Source organism: Cyanistes caeruleus, chromosome 8 (assembly GCF_971803275.1).
Source record: "Cyanistes caeruleus chromosome 8, bCyaCae1.hap1.1, whole genome shotgun sequence".
In the NCBI taxonomy this organism is placed as follows: Eukaryota; Metazoa; Chordata; class Aves; order Passeriformes; family Paridae; genus Cyanistes; species Cyanistes caeruleus.
The window spans coordinates 14,835,875-14,852,340 of record NC_141708.1 but is presented as its reverse complement, the minus strand read 5'-3'; the positions used below and the strand labels follow the sequence as shown (position 1 = coordinate 14,852,340).

Here is a 16,466-nt window from a genome sequence, read left to right as displayed (position 1 = left end):
CCCTGTAAAGAACTTGAGTGAAGTTTCATCCCTAAAGTTTGCAAAAAAGAAAAAGATGACTTTTTTTGTTTTTTGTGGAGAAAATATTACATTAGAATTTATGTAATATTACCCATTTCTACAACTTCAGATTTTTCATCTTGACAGATATGCAGGTAGCCAAGAACTTAAAACTTAGCAAGAAGGTTTTATTAAATGTAACAAGCAGCAGGGAAGCATTAAAATATGCTGAAAATAACTTATTTTTTAGATAGGTTTAAGATTTTTGGCTTCTTTCTGGAACACTTTCTCTTTCACAGTCCATAGAATGTAATTCAATCTGCAAAGAGTATTCTTTTTTATATTAGAAAAAATGTTACAGATTAGCCTGCTATTAACCCATAGAAAGTACTGTTCAATTAATGACTTGACTCCTCAAAACCATGGAGATTTAGATTTATTGACAAAAATTCAGGTTGACATTTTATCCTTAATTCACCCTATTGAAAAGTAAGAAACAAAGGTACAATTGCATGAGTTCATGAATGTCAACCCTGATTTTTAACTTTAATGTTGAGGGGTTTTGCTGTTGTCAGTCTTTGTATTACTAAACTGAGCTATGGAAAGTCTTTTATGTATGATGATGGCATGAACATTTGCTTTTTCCTATTGTTTAAAAGCTGACATACACAGAAATCTATTTCTGGTGATCCCTATCCCAGATTTTAACCAGAAGCAAAAAGAAACTTTTTCCGTCATTTATAAAAAGGTCAAAAGGTAAGTTTTAAAATAATCATAGGGCTTTTTTGAGCACTCAACCACAAGTGAACATGAAACTTTGAAAGAAAAGGAAAAGCAGAAATAGAGTTATTTTTATAAAAATAAATTGAAAATTATTAATTAAAAGCGAGAAATGATATGTCATTTTCAGAAAGTTATGAACATGGAAAAAGAGGTTAGAAAAGGAATAAACAGCCATCTTCAGAAAACTCTAAGAGCACCTCATTGTTCAGCTTTCCAGGGCAAAAGGCTGCCTAGCTTTGCTAGGTACAATAACTGTTATCAGATTCAGCAATGCCAGAACCTCAGAAGGAAATGTTCTCTGTAGCTGGAAAGCACTCTCTTAGAAGAATGAAGAGGGAATATGGATAACTGAGGTGCTTCTTCAACACCTCTAACTGAGAAGACTGAGATACACAAGTAGACAAGTTCAACACCATTCTTATATAAAACAATAACATGAGTCTAATAATTGACATTAAACAGTCCAAAATGCTATAAATGATAGCCAGCATGGGGCAGCTACTCCACAAATAACAGAGGCTGTGATTTGCCCACAATTCCTGCTCCTTATCTTTTGGAATTATGAGAAAGAGTTTTAGAGACATCAGTAATTCCAGATACAGAATTCCAAAGTGGTAGGCACACATATTTCTTGGAAATGAACTCTCCATGTAGAGGCACTTTCCTTTTTCTGGACATGTCTACAAGTTCATCCAGTATGATGAAGCAGCAAAATCATGTGAGTAACCACTCATGACTTTTTCTTGACTTTGCTTAAAATATTGAAAAGTAAACACAAATGGTCTTCTGTAATCATAGTTCCCTTACCTCATAATTAATAGCTAAAACAATATTAGGTATCTCTCATTATCAATAGATAAATAAGTCAGGTCTCTTGTGTGCTCAAGTTTTCTTTCACAGAAAACCTCACCAGTGTTCATTTTCTGATAAACTTAAAATCCCAAGTGATTCTCTGGGTACTAAGTGTAATCCAATAATAATGGCATTACCCCTTTGTCTGAATGAGTACTCAGCCAATACAGGCATACAGTTTAGTCTGGAAATTCTATTTTACTAAAGTATATTAGATATTATATATTTAAATTATTTTAATCTGAGTCTTTAAAATTACATAAGATTTACCAAAATTTATTTTTAAGCAGCAATAAGCAGTATTTTCAACCTATGAGCAAAAATCTTCTTGTGACTAAATATGTGCAACTCCCACTGAAAATCCAATATGAGGGTATGTGTTTCAGAGCAGAAGGTGCCCTAATTTTCAGTTATGTTTTATATAGTTAGGTGGTACCTGAATTAAAATACCTGCAGGATCAGCAGCCACTTTCTACAAGACTCATAACATTTCCAAACACTGAAGGCATATTTGGAACACATTAGTTTCAAAGTCTCTTCTGTCAGAATTCGCTTGCATAATGAAACACAAGTTTCTTATGAGACCAACGAGGCTGTGGAAATTCAGCAGCAAATAAGGGTTGAAAAATGGAAACACTGTTAGGAAAAATCCTTGGTTTACTAGTAACAGAATTGTAGGGCAGGAATGAACATCAGGAGATCATCTAGTCCACTCAGAAGCTCTGAGTCAGGGTCACATTAAACACCTGTCATGACTGGCTTGGTCTTACCTATCTATGTTAACAAATTGCCTGGGACAGGGTTCCCACAGCCTTCCAGGTAAGCTGTTTAAATTGCCAACTATTTTCATAGGTTGAAATACTTTCCTAATATTAACCTATTTACCCCTTGCTGCAATTTAAGCTTATTATTTCTTGTATAATTTTCTCTTTAATGCCTTCTCATTTGGAATTTTTAATGAACAGTAACTTGGAAAAGAATCAACCACATTTCCAGTGATGGGTTTCAGCTAGGGTAGGGTGGACAATGTCAGGGAGATCAGTGGAAGTTTATGGATAATTTTCCATGGTGGCTCAACCCAAAACCAAGTGAATTAATCTAATGCAGCTTTTCCTGCCAAGACTTTTAAACCCTCCTTTCAAACAGGCATAAACCAGAGATTATCACACATATTTGACTGGAAGTATGCATAGAACAAGCCAGGTCTGAAACTGAATTTGCAACAGTTATACATAAATATGCTCCAATGTATTTAATGTATTACGCGTATCTGTGGATTTCATCAAATTTTTTTTGTCCAAGGAATATAATTTAATTTCCTTGAATTTTGTCATTCATTAATAAAGAAAAATATTCTGAAACATTAAAATTATGCATTTAAAAGTATCACTGCTAATATATATACATATGTGCACTATATATATATATATATATTTGCTTTTTATTGCTAGTTTGTTTTAAGATAAGCCATGTACTTTTTTTTTTGTTTAGCATTTACTCTTGGAATCTAATATCTTTTTAGCCAAAATTACTTTATGGAATAGTGGCAATGTATTGGTAAATGCAACACCTACTTTGCTCTGTGCCACACTATAATTTAAATGCACAGTGATTATACTGTACTGCAGTTATTATCAGACTATTGCACAATCCCATATTGCACTCGTTGGCTGCCTGCAGTGTTCTCATTTCTGTGACATTGCACTTTATCAGTCTGCACAACATGCTTCATAAATCTTCATGACTTATGTTTTCTTGCAACATCAGGGTTTTCATTACAGTAAAGCTGGATGTATACAGATGCCTGCTTAAGACAGGTGTCCTGTGACAAACTCACTTTTATCTTTCTCACAGAATAATTCTCATAAGGAAGAGTTTGTATCCAATGTGACTACTTTTTCTCACCAATTAATGAGTACAGTCATCTACCATTAAAACTCACATATTCTTTTCTGTAATTGTGGTGAATATCACTTCATGCAGATGGAAATGCTTAGTTCTTTGTCTATACAATTGCAATAAGCACACTTGAAAAGATCTTACGCATTTATCTTTACAACATTTTTGCATAATCAAGTTTATATCTATATGACACCAGGGAATCATCTGAGAAAATATTTAGTTCTTTCAAATCTGATAAAGTTTTCTACAAAGCCCCCATTGGAGTTTGAATATATTATCTTCTAAAAATCCTTGAACTTGTAAAATTTCCAATCAGCATTTTACATTTTGCCTGAAGCAGCATATCAAAGCATGGAACATTTCATCAGGCTCACCCACCCTCTAACTTACCCTCAACAATTATGTGTATGAGTAGCTCAAATGCTAGAAGCTACTGAGGCAAGGGATAGTGTGACAAGAATTCTGAATTTCCAGGAAATACCTAGATGTGAACTCAGGATAAAATCAGCAGAACATTCCATCTAATACACAGTTCTGCAGATCAGTATGTTGCAGCTCAAAGCTGAGAATATCACAGAATTCATTTTAAGCCTTCAGGAAGCTCACAATTTTGAAAGCTTGCAAATGCCATAACTCATGTAGTTAAAATTTCTATCCTAAACCCATCATTTCCTCATTAAATATTACTCAGGTAATTTTCTTTTTTTTTGGCTATGTTTGTCAATAGCTGTAGCATTGGAGAGAGTTTCAGTAGAATGGATCTAAGTGACTTGCTATGCTGTTTAATATCTTGTTTACAAGTAGTGAGCTGACATATGCTTCTTTTGCAATAATCATAACCCATTTCTTTTTCATGTATACTAAGTAGCTCAGACACTGTTCTTTAAAAAAAGAGGATAAAACTTCAACTTTAACCTCAGTATCTCTAAAAGATTTGGTATTATTGTATTTCTACTCTGAAAAGCATCCACATTGTGTGTACCTTGCCAATACCTTAGCTTATGAAGTTATGACTCAACAAAATCCTTTCTCTACCTTGATTTTGACAGGCCCTTGACGTAAGTTCACATCAAGGAGGATCCTATCCTCTGGGGATCATTCACCTAAAGTATTTCGTAGTGCATTCAGGTCAGTTTTGAAGAATAGTATTGCTGACTATTCCATGAGAAGGAACTTTTGGAATTTTGGTTCATAAGCCAGATGAAGAGGAACTACAAGCAAAGCAGGAGGCTCTGTTACCATCTTGCTGTTAGTGGCTCCACAGTTCAATCACTCACACCGAAGGTGCAGAAGAAAAGTTCTAATCACTTCTCCTGTTTGATATAGGAAAAGGCAGGAAAATACCTCCATGCTATGGCACCATACCCTGGCAATCCAATGCTGTCAGCAATGATTATTTACATGGCCTATGCAAAGTGCAATGACTTTCTCAGGATACCAACGACAATATATTGCTACTGTGGACCTCCATAATATTTTAATATTTTCATTTTACTGGAAATTTTCTTGTGTAGAACAATTAATCCAAACCCGAATTAAACATTGGCTTTGACCAAAGATAATTTTATCCCCATCTGATGACAATAAAATTAGCTTCAATTTCAATTTCAAGTTGAAATTCAGTAAAAAGAATTAATGTAAATGTTTCCCTTATTGTAATTTTACACCCTTTTCCACTGCAGACCTTTCAGTTACATCCTTGGCTCCATCTGAACATATATCAGGATTTAAGAGTGATCATGTTAAATAGCATGTAATACCACTATGTCCTTGAAGTATCAAACCAAATTCCAAGCACCTTTAGGTCCTGCAATCCTGTTTCTCCCTTTAATTTGTGACATACAGACTTAAACTTCCTGTTTTGTTTTTAAGCTTCTTTTTTTCATTATCCCTAGCTTTTATTCCTCAAGGGGCAGAACTATTCTGTTTGTTCTGGCTAAGGTTCCTTCCAGCATTTTAATTATTTTTGTTTGAGTGGGATTTTTGTTGATTTTGTTTGGTTGTTTGGTTGGTTTGGGGTTTGTTTGTTTGTTTGGTTTGGTTTTCTCTGAGAACTTGGCTAAACTGGTGGGCTGATGAGACAGAACACAATCTGTCTACAATGATCAGCATTTCTGTTGGTACTGTTGTATTGCTTGTGTCATCTTTGAATGACAGTTATTAAAATTGTCTTCAGAAGCAACACAGCATTGTCCAAAATACTAGCTCCATAATTAAATCAAACTAAAACTTTGAAAAGGCTGTTATCCTTAGATTATTTTAATACCCAATACAAGAATATAATAATTTATTTTGATGTTGGGAAGATAAGCCTTACTTTAGTGAATAAAATGAACAAAATAGCTGAAAGAGAAACATGGATTTTGTTACATTCAATTTTTATCAAATGCAAAAAAAGTTAGAAAACTATTTCAGCAACATGGCCTTTCTCCTTCCCAGGAAATATGACAAATACTGAAACAAGAAACATGGGAATAGTGCAGATAATATCTAAGAAATATGACTAGATTGTCTTCAAGGTCCCTCCCAACCCAAGCCATTTGATAAAAGCAGCTGTTACACACTTTGTTCTGTATAGGAATTTACAGTATGGAGGCAATAAGCAGCCTTGAGAATACATGAGGATTGCAAAAAATTACAGCACAATTGTAAAATTATCTAATAATACACATTTCTAGTCTTAACTTCCCATATCTAAAATAAGAAATGTTGATTATAATATCAGAAATGTGAGATAAACTTCCTGATGTCTGACCCTGCCCACGTCAAAATATTCTGTCCTCTAAGCAAAGGATACAGTCAAGAACTTCAATTATAACCAACTTCCTAGAGCAGATTTTCAGAGAGACTGCTGGCTCACCATGCCATGGTTCATCCAGCTGGTGAAAACCTTCCTTGCAGGGAGACATCATTTTCACTTACTCTGCAATGACACAATTGGGTCTATGCTAATAGTAAAGAGTGAACTACAGAGATCTCCTCAAGGCTCCTGGGAATTCTGCCCTGTGGCACTTCCCATTTAATTCAACATACTCAAACCACAGAGAATTTTTAGGAAAAAGACAGATGATCCCTTGGGATAATCAGTTCTAAATTTATATTTTATAGAGGAGGTTTGATATGTTCTCTGTGGGAAGATGAGCTTTCATGGATCAAAACTCTATGAGTTAATATTTAAGAGCATATCACGAAGAAGAAAACAATGGATTGCAAATGATACTTTTCATCTGACCTCTTTCTCTCTCCCTCTCTCTCAATCACTGCTTCATACTAGAAGACATGAATTCATGAGAGCCAGCACTAATGAAAAATGCACTAGAACTTAACTGCATTTCAGAGTTGCTGGTTTCAAGGGGACAAGTAATGTCTCTGTCTGTCAGAATGTAAATTAAGTCGCTTCATAGGATTCAGTCTGAAGATTCAAAAAAGGGCATGGCCAAAAAAATAGCATATTTGCCAATCTTGATGTTTAATAAAGTATTTCTTATCATAGTCAAATGTTGAGCCCCCATTACACTGCTGTTATGCTGCAATAAATTGTAGCAAACTTGTTATAAATTGTAGGGGACATTAACAAAGATCATTTTCTGAAGACTGTTTCACCCTCAAGAATATTAGAAAGCATAAATTTTTTTTATTCTAGGGTTTTTCTCTGTACATAATCATTCTTTAAAAACTAAATATAAGAAGTCTTCGGTCTTTATAACCGAAACGTTTTCACTGCCTCCATTATGGGGCAAAAATATCATGTGATAATTTATAATGACATAATGATCATTGCTGTGCTCAACTCATATTCAAGACACAGCCTGCTTTATTATTATCAGTAAAAAATTCCATATTTTTTTCAATTTGTGATGGAAGTCACAACATTTCCTGCCAGGCTCTCTCAGGACCAGCAGTTAGGCAAACACAGCAATAGATCCATTTGTGCCCATGTGTTGGTTTCCAGCTCGTCAGAATTCAGATCAAGCAGCTAAATGTTCATCCTGGGACAAGCAGGGTTAACACTGAACAAAGCACTAAGTGGAGCTGTGACCCCTGTGGTATCATGCAAGTCTGTAAAATCTCCTCACTGTAAGGCTAGAGCCTCATTACAGAACTAGTCAGCAATAACACAAGGAGAGGATTTCCTTGTATTTGAAAGTTTAGTGTGGTTTCTCCCTTTTTGCAGTGAAAGGATTTAGCATAATTCAGTGTCTCAAAGATACTTAGCTACTGTTTTAGTAGCTACTGGGTGCTACTGATTAATGTTTAGGTAGCTGAGGGAAATAGTGAGCTTGGGAATGAAGGTGAAGAGCTGCTGCCACATTCCCAAGGAGAGGGGGACGGTGCAAGAGCAGCATCTTGCTACTACCACATCTTGCAAGGCTGTTAGTCAACGCTGCACCACAAACACAGCTCACTAGGAAGACCCCTCTCATTGCTGCTTTCAAGACATTGCTCTGTACTCTGGAAGTGCATGTATGATGTACAGAAACATACATGATACACATGTACATGATATACAAGATATATATAGAATAGCTGACACCCATACACACATCTGCATGTAAACTTCCATTAGCAGATTAGTATGGTTTGACCAAAGGACTCCCACTCTCAACCACTGCACTTCTAGGTCTGCTCTCTCTGCAGGTTTAAAGGACAGTTAAGACATTTCAAAATATATGAAACAGGTAATCAGCTTTCTCATTCTAAAAATTAGTCTTAACTCTTAAAATTCTTTAAGGTTGAAAACAATAAGAGAAGGGAATTGAAGCCAGTGGTATTGACTGTAGGTACTCCACATGTTCTGCTGAAAACTGTTTCAATTTGCCTCATTTGTGATTTTTCAGCCATAGTACTAAGGCTACTACTTTGAATACAAAGCAAAGAGCACAATCCATTCTGAAACTGCTACTACAGCTAGGTGTACAATTTTTCTAAAGCACTGCATGAGGTACATTTCCCAACAGCCCCACAACTTTAGAAAGAACATTTAAAAAAGCTTATCAAAATATGTTACATTAAAAATAAGATGAAGTTCAACAGAGACAGGAACATCAACTGTTATCCGTTTTGCTGGTGCGTCTGCAACCTTATTTATGCACATCGATATTTTTTCATGACAGATATGGGATATTGGACTCTGTAATCTGAAGACTGCCATATTAGTTATCTTGCAAGACATTCATTGAATAAAAGAGGTGGGGAGAACATTAGGAGATATATTTGTACCTAACCTTGAGATAAAACTTAATTATCTGTCTCCTTATCACCAATCTCTGGCCCAGCTGGCGGCTTATTTATTTTTTATTTTAAATGTTTAGAATGCAATTGTGCTCACTAGTTATCTTATTAAAAATGAAAGTAATCTGATTTTTTTTTTCTGTCACTCTAGAAAGAAATAGCTTTTAGAAGTATTTTCTGCTTGTCTGTGCTTCTGCCTAATCTGTATGTGTGCAGAGCATCGCATGAAAAATGCATGCACGTAGCAGGCACAAAAAATAACATTACCTGTGCCTCAGCTTGGGCTGATAAGAAGTCTTGTACAATGCAGTAATAGCTGAATCTTGCATGCCCCTTTGCCTTTGCTGGCAAAATCTGCCTTCAGATGAGTCAGAAGCTAAACTCTGCCAGGTTTAACAAATGTCCACAGAGGATGAACAGATAGAATTATTTATTTCTATTAAGAATACCAGGGAGTATATTTTACAGGAAGTAATTTCATTATCTGTTGAAGTGCTAAGGTTCAGAATTTCAATACACAAAACTCAATGATGCATTAATTTGATCCACCTCATTAGCATCCAGGCACATTTAGAGAAAAATGCCAAAATTGTTACAGTTGGTTCCAGTCATCAAAGTGATCGGCCCTCAGGGGTTTAACTCTGTAATTAACAGATAATATATATTCATGAATAATATATCTAATAAAATATATATACTGTATAATGTACAGTGTACATAATGTATCTCATAATACATGATTAACATACAAAAAAGGCAATATTTAAAACCATATTGCCGTGGAGTAAAATTAGATTGCAAAAATGTTTCAAATTTGATCACTCTATCTAGAAGAGAGAAAACTTATAAAGAACCACAGATTTACATAATAGGGCACATATTGCTACAGCTCAAAGAAAAGTAGGAGAAAAAGATCAAGGGCACCTCGTTCGTCTTGCTCTTGCAAATAAATATTCAAACAGCAGGCAGAGAAACCAAAGCAACTCTTACAAGCCTACATCCTTTTCTACTAACAGGTAAGGTCTCCTTTTAGATATTCTGGCATTTATTTTCACTATTTCAGCTACTTTTTAGAATGGACCAAGCTTTGTGAAGCAAATGTGGTGAGACAGTCTTTATGATTTCTTGGTAAATTCCACATGATAGATTTATGTGCTGGTTTTTGGCACTAGACCCCACTTGCTGACTCACAGAAGATACCCCTATGTCTCATGCAGCATGTATAAGGAACACAAAACCACTCACATGTGAACTGGGAACACCATCTATCAAATACAACCATTACCAAAGAAGACTGAAGGACAACAGCTGAGCATAGAGGTCTTGCCAAACACATTCAAATATTTGTATTCAACAAAACCAAGCCTACAGAGAAGGATCACTGAAAAACTATGTCTTCTTTGAAAGTGTCTCGTAGACTGTATCATTTGCTTCCTATCATTGACAGTCCTGACATATAAAAAAGCCTACCTCCATCCCCATTTGAATAAACTTTATACAATTTACCTATCTACTGATGTCAAATGGAGATAAATTAACACCCCCTCACCCAAACTCAGATGTTTTCCTTAAGTACCTGAGGAACAATATGTATAAAGGCTGGCATTGGCTTACAGACACAAGAACATGTCTAGTTAAAACATTTCTTATAAATGACTGCATTGAAATGTGAGCATCCTAAATGGATTTTATGGGAATATTATGACAAAGAATAATTCACACTTTAATTTTATTAAAACCAGGAAAGGTAGAATGCCCCTCCAAATGATCATTATCATTCTAAAAGAACAAACAACTACTAATTATGAGTTTAGCATTTAGCATTTTCTTGCTTAAAGTGACTCTTAATTTTACATATTAACATACTAACTAATTTTACATAAACTATGACTGTTTTCTACATCAAGTGAAACTGATCCTTACTGTTTTGAATCTAGTGCTAACAACTGTGAAATTGTATTAGACATTTCAGTGCCTGTGTCTCTAAGATACATGGTGCCCTGTGTGAGAAAAATAGCTTAGAATAATTTTACTTAGCTATTAAACAATTATACCCATGTTCTCTTACAGCTAGAAGGTGGTTTATCATTTCTATTGCTAAATTTAAGATAGCTACTATTTATTTTCACTGTCTGGGAGCCTCAACATGACTGGTACAATGAAGATTCTAATTAGAGTAATCTTTCCTGTAACCTGTCTACTGTTTTCCAACTCAAACAAGATTTGAATTTGAAGAACATACACTATGTTGGGTCCATGTAACTTGTAACAATTTTCTACCTTAATAGTCACACTGCAGCATTTGAAAATTGGCAATTATTCATTTTGCCATGAGCTGGTAACTGAAGGAGTGAAATTCTCATCTCTGAAGAATGGTATAGTAAATCATGGATTAGCAAAGTCAGGCACTGTCAGTGAAAGGCTGTCCTCTTGCTTACACCTAACAAAGCTAGCAATCAATATGGCACTCCTTCTCATCCCAATGCACATTTTATGTTAACTTTAATCAATTTCATCTCTAGAAATAAAATGTTTTAAAAGAAGAAAATTAGCTAGTTCTCTAACTAAAATCATGTTAGTAAAAATCTGACTGCAGAATCAGATGGAAAAACTGAATTCATCTTACAGACTTTTAACAAGTTGTGACATCACACAGTTATCTATAAATACTACTTGCTAAAAATATTGTATTTAAAATAAAATAATCTATGTCTATTTAAAAGAATACACTGTGGATTTTTCACAGAAAAGACATAAAAATTACAATTTGCATTTCCTGACCTCCACTATAAAACTGAGGTCTTTAGGCTAAATTGACCATTCAAACTTTTCAGAAAAGAGAGACACCTCCATAAGGCAATTCATCCTGTCCTTACACAAACATCCAAGATAGATAGGAGGAATTGTTCTCTGGAAGTTCTTTTTCTGTCTCCCTCCAAAATCTGTATAGGGACAATACATAACTTTGTCTAATGAATAATTTTTTGATAGCTAAGCTCAAAAAAGATGAAATAATCTTCTCATGCCTTTGGCAATAACTCCTGGTTTTGTGGGTAAGGTTTTGCTAATTTTTTTTTTTTTTTCTTGTGCAGGCTGACTTTTTTGGCTTGGAGTCTCAGCATCTCAGAGGCATCTGGCAGGAACTCCTACTGTCTTACACCTGTGATGCCATCCCAGACACATTTGTGAGTCTGCTCCAGCAAGAGCTGATAGGGAGTGCAGCCTTCCAGTGGCTCCTGTAACAGCATTACATCTCTGATGGGCAAGGAGGAGGGCTGCTATCAGGTTGTTAGGCTTTCAATACAAGTGTGGGCAAGAAGTACAGCAGAAGAGATAAAGGGTCGTTGTAGCACGGATTCTGGTGATTAAATAAGGCTCGGATGAAAGCCAGTTGCTGGGTTTGGGGATTTTTTTCCCTCTACAGGAAACATTTCAACTCTTCTTGTTCAGATAAAGGATCTGAACTTAGCCAATACCAATTCTGCATATTTCCATCTTCTGAGTAAACTATCAGCATACAATAGATACTCAGATTTTTGAACACACCTAAATGACTCAATTCTTTATGGATGCTTTTTATAGTCTATGAAAAACAGAGAATACAGAAATAAGAGTGAACATTTATTTATAAGTTCTAGGAAGACATTAAAAAAATAGTATAACTTATATTCCATACCTGAGTAGTGGCTGCTTTGGATAAGAAGGTTGGTCACTGTTTTGGCATGGCTGAGGTTTTTTTGTGACTTGCTTATAAATATTCCTGGCAGTTACTCCGATCCATAGCATAGTAGAGAGTGTAGAATAATGCAGTACTATGCCAACCTAAAAAAAGAGAAGACAATTAAACAACTCATGGATCTGTAAAACAAGAGCTTTACAAGAATCTTACTTCATAAGGGCACAAGTAAACGTTTAAAATTGAATTTATAAATGCATCTAACAGTTGCACTTAAAACCAGTTATTTAATCTACCACAGATAGTATTATCTGTAATACCAGAAGCTATGTTGGGAAAAGCAGACGTAAAAACATTTGTTTTCTAAGAACCTGTTTAATGAAAACATTTTACACCTGGATTTAAAGTGATGTGACTCTTAGTTTGTGTTGCACTCTTTGTTAGCCTATCATGAGAATGCAATTTAAAATTTAATGAGAGACCAGCATTTTTGCTTCCTATTATGCTATTTCCTTTACCTTTTCAGGAAAATCCTGCTGTAGTTCCCTCTCTGCTTTACATAGGCAAGGTTGTTTCTGGCAATGGCATCGGTGCTATTTACACTGATAAATCCAGATTTATTTAAAGAAAATTATAAACTTGACTACAGAATTTTAAAAATAAATGACAGCTTTGGCATCTCCCCTTTAAAAGAATTGTAAACTCTAATAGTGTTATTATCACTTTGACTCCAAGAAACTGGTGTGTTTATCATTGAAAGGAAAACAAAGTACAAACACCTCTAAAATGCTAACATCTTTGTTATGTTAGTAATTGTTATTCATTACTATGGAAGCAGTAATTGGAATTTTATCCAATCTCCAGTGCTTTATTACATCAGCTAAGTCTGCATCTGATTATATAAAATGAGGTTACCTTTGAAGCAATAACCTGACATTTTGCAGTGACAAGTAAAATATTGCTATAATTGGAAAGAACATAAATGTTTAAGGAATACAGAGAATCACTGAATAAAGCTAACACAAATCTATTATTATGATTTATTTGAGCCAGTGTTCACTTTTGCTCCACTTAAAACAATTGATGAGTACAGAAAAAAAATTCCACGCATTTTGTTTATATTTAGTATTATAGCTCAAAACTTGAAGATAGCTGCAAATATCATCAACAGAAACCCCTTTGCAATTTTCTCTGGGTCTTGTCTGTCACATTAGACAAGGGAGGATAAAGCCTTCATCACTGCTGTTGCTTGGGGTAAAAGAAGCAGAAATAAGAGAAAGAGACAACTGTGTATTATGAGCTGGCAGACGCTGCCAGTTCAGGCTCTGGTGCTGTCTGGGCTTGGTTCACAGGCAGCTTGCAGAGTTTCTCTAGGGTTGCCTTGAACAGGACCATGAGTAGGGGGGAGAGGCAGGACAGTGAGAAAGGGGGAAGAAAATTAGGCAGAACTAATGAGAAAGAACTGGAAAAAAATCCAAATATTTAGCTCCTAATCTCTTTCTCATTTCAGCATAGCCCTCCTGTTATATATATTGTTTTCCACAGCAGTATGTGTAATAATAGGAGCAGTATGTGTAATAATAGGAACAGTTGAAATTAATTCCATGTTAAAAGGCACCTACATGTGAAATTTTGAAAACGTATATAACCATATAGACAGAAATCATCAGCCACTTAAATGAATGTAACACCTAAAAACAGTACAACAAAACAATTTTATTGAACTTTCAAGGAGGCAACTGAACTGACTGAAAACACCATGGCTATGCCACACCTGCATCACACTGCTGTTTCTCACATGTTTCAGCAGCTGAGTTACTTCTGATATATGGAGAAATCAAAAATGCAAAGGAGACAAAAATGTTATCATCCTCTGTACTAACTCTTTAATGATCTACATCTCTCCCTCTCTCAAAAAACAAACCCCAAACCAAACCAAACGAAAAACCAAACCCCCAACAATTTGCATTTCTTGCTTGAAGGAAACAAGGATTTATCCTGAAGGTACAGGACCTCCTTATGACCAACAGGTTTGATATGACACGGCAGAAGCGTGGAATTTGGAAGGGTGCACTGAGCTGTTACACTAAATTCTGGAATTTTTCCTATTATCCATCTACTAATAATTACTAAAGAAATGCTTGTTGCACTTCACACTGAAAATTCAGTGTTTCAAAGTGCTGGGCTTTGCTCTCTGCCTCTTCTTTCCCCTTGTCTCTCCACCAACATCAGGAGTGCCACAGAGATGCATCCTCCTCACTGCTGTGCTATGGACTTTGGCTGCAAGTCCTTTGTCCCCTCCAGTGGGATCAGCTCTTTCTAACTCTCTCAAGCTAGGAAGACACCTGGGCCCTATGGCAGAAACACACCAGAGAGCAGCTCATGACAGGGGAGGGAAGGATGAGGCTCAACAGAAAGACCAAGGTGTCTTTATTCAGTAAACTCTTTCTTGACTCTCTTAGTAAACCTGCGGTTATGCATGAAATGTCCAAGGTACAAATTTACCTGTGTGTATCTCATTACTGAGTGCCTACCTCTGTAAAACTTCAGAAGCCAAAAACTATATACAAACTAAATATCAAAGTGATATCTTAAAATGATTTTCACTATTAGCAGAACCTTTTTGTTATTTATTTATTTATTTAACGTAAAATTGTATGGAGTTCTCCACAAAGAATAAAGGATTATGACTGGAAATATTGAAGTGATGACCCCTATTTTTAAAAAGGTTTTCCACTGGCAGGCCAAATGATACAGGAAAAAATGCCAGGATATATGCATTGGAAACAGCATTGTACCTAAAGCTCTTTAATATCAACAGTTATATGGTTAAAATTTTCTTGTTTTCTTGTACTCATTCTTTACATGTCCTGTGTTCTAAGAACTCTTATCTTTGGGAATAAGCACTAGCCTTTTGAATAGAAGATTATACTTTTCTTCAATAAGAAGATGCTGTCTGTTTGTGCTCCTTCAATAAAACTCAGTACCCTAGAGATAAGTTAAGTTCCACATGATGCGGTTACCATGGTAATGACCAGAGTACACATTTATGCAAAGCATTTTGGCACAAAGAAGTCTCTTGATCAGCTTTAAGTTGCACACAATTTTCTTTGTTTTCCCAAAATTTCTAATTTAATTTCTTTTTTTTTTTCCTAGTTGTAATCATATTTCAGATAAGATTGTACTTCTTAATTCAGTTCTATTTAAAGAGGACACAGATATTGCATGGACATTCTGATTAAACTATTAATCCTACAATGAAAATTATTCTTTTCTGTGAGATGAAGGGATTCAGGAATTTCTCTGCAGTCTGTAACACCACTGGATGTGAATATTTCATGATCTTTAAACATTTAGCATTAGCAAAACCCCATGTTCCCTTCACAGGTAGAAAATTTAGAGCAAGAAGTTGAACTTCTGAGTTGAACTTGTAGGCTGCTGGCTGGTATGGAACGGGCTTTGCCTTTCTTGCTGACAATTTACTGCTTTGCAGAAACAAATTCACAAGCAGCTTCACATAAGACATTCATTAGGGAGAAGGAAGACCTGAGCCTTGCCAAAGTTTACATGAAAGCTTTTATTTTATAAACCAGGTAGAGGTCCTTGGAGATGTGATTGGAGTGATATTACAATAAATAAATAAATAAGATTCTGTCTCTCTCCATAACTTTTCTGCCTCCCGAATCTTGTGCCCAGAAGTCCACTCTTCATGCTTCAACATGTTTCACTGATGATTTCATCCCCCAGCATCCATAACCTCATGGCTATCATGCTTTCCTCTAAAGCAGGAGCCATGAAACAGAAATCTTTGAGAGTACAGAACTGATGCCTCTCACACATGGGGAGTGATCCAGCCACACTTGTGTCTCCTTCTCTCTCATTCTTTACATGAAAGGAGAGAGCTTCCTTCTGCCTTTTGAAGCACACTAATCTGAGGCCCTAACTAGGAGATAGAAGGGCTCCCTGGCTGGCTCAAGCACCTCTCTGCTACTGTACTGCCTCTGATTATCCCTGCTGCTCC

The 16,466-nt window shown here is 35.6% G+C and overlaps 1 protein-coding gene across 4 annotated transcripts in view; it reads right to left on the bottom strand.

Moving 5' to 3' along the window:
* ADGRA1 (adhesion G protein-coupled receptor A1) overlaps window positions 1–16,466 on the bottom strand; it is a 258,986-nt gene that overhangs the window by 20,171 nt on the left and 222,349 nt on the right. For all 4 annotated transcript variants that reach the window (XM_086901196.1, XM_086901197.1, XM_086901198.1 and 1 more), the window contains one exon: window positions 12,446–12,591. In XM_086901196.1, coding sequence (XP_086757322.1) covers window positions 12,446–12,591 — 146 coding nt within the window. The remainder of the gene's footprint in view (window positions 1–12,445; window positions 12,592–16,466) is intronic.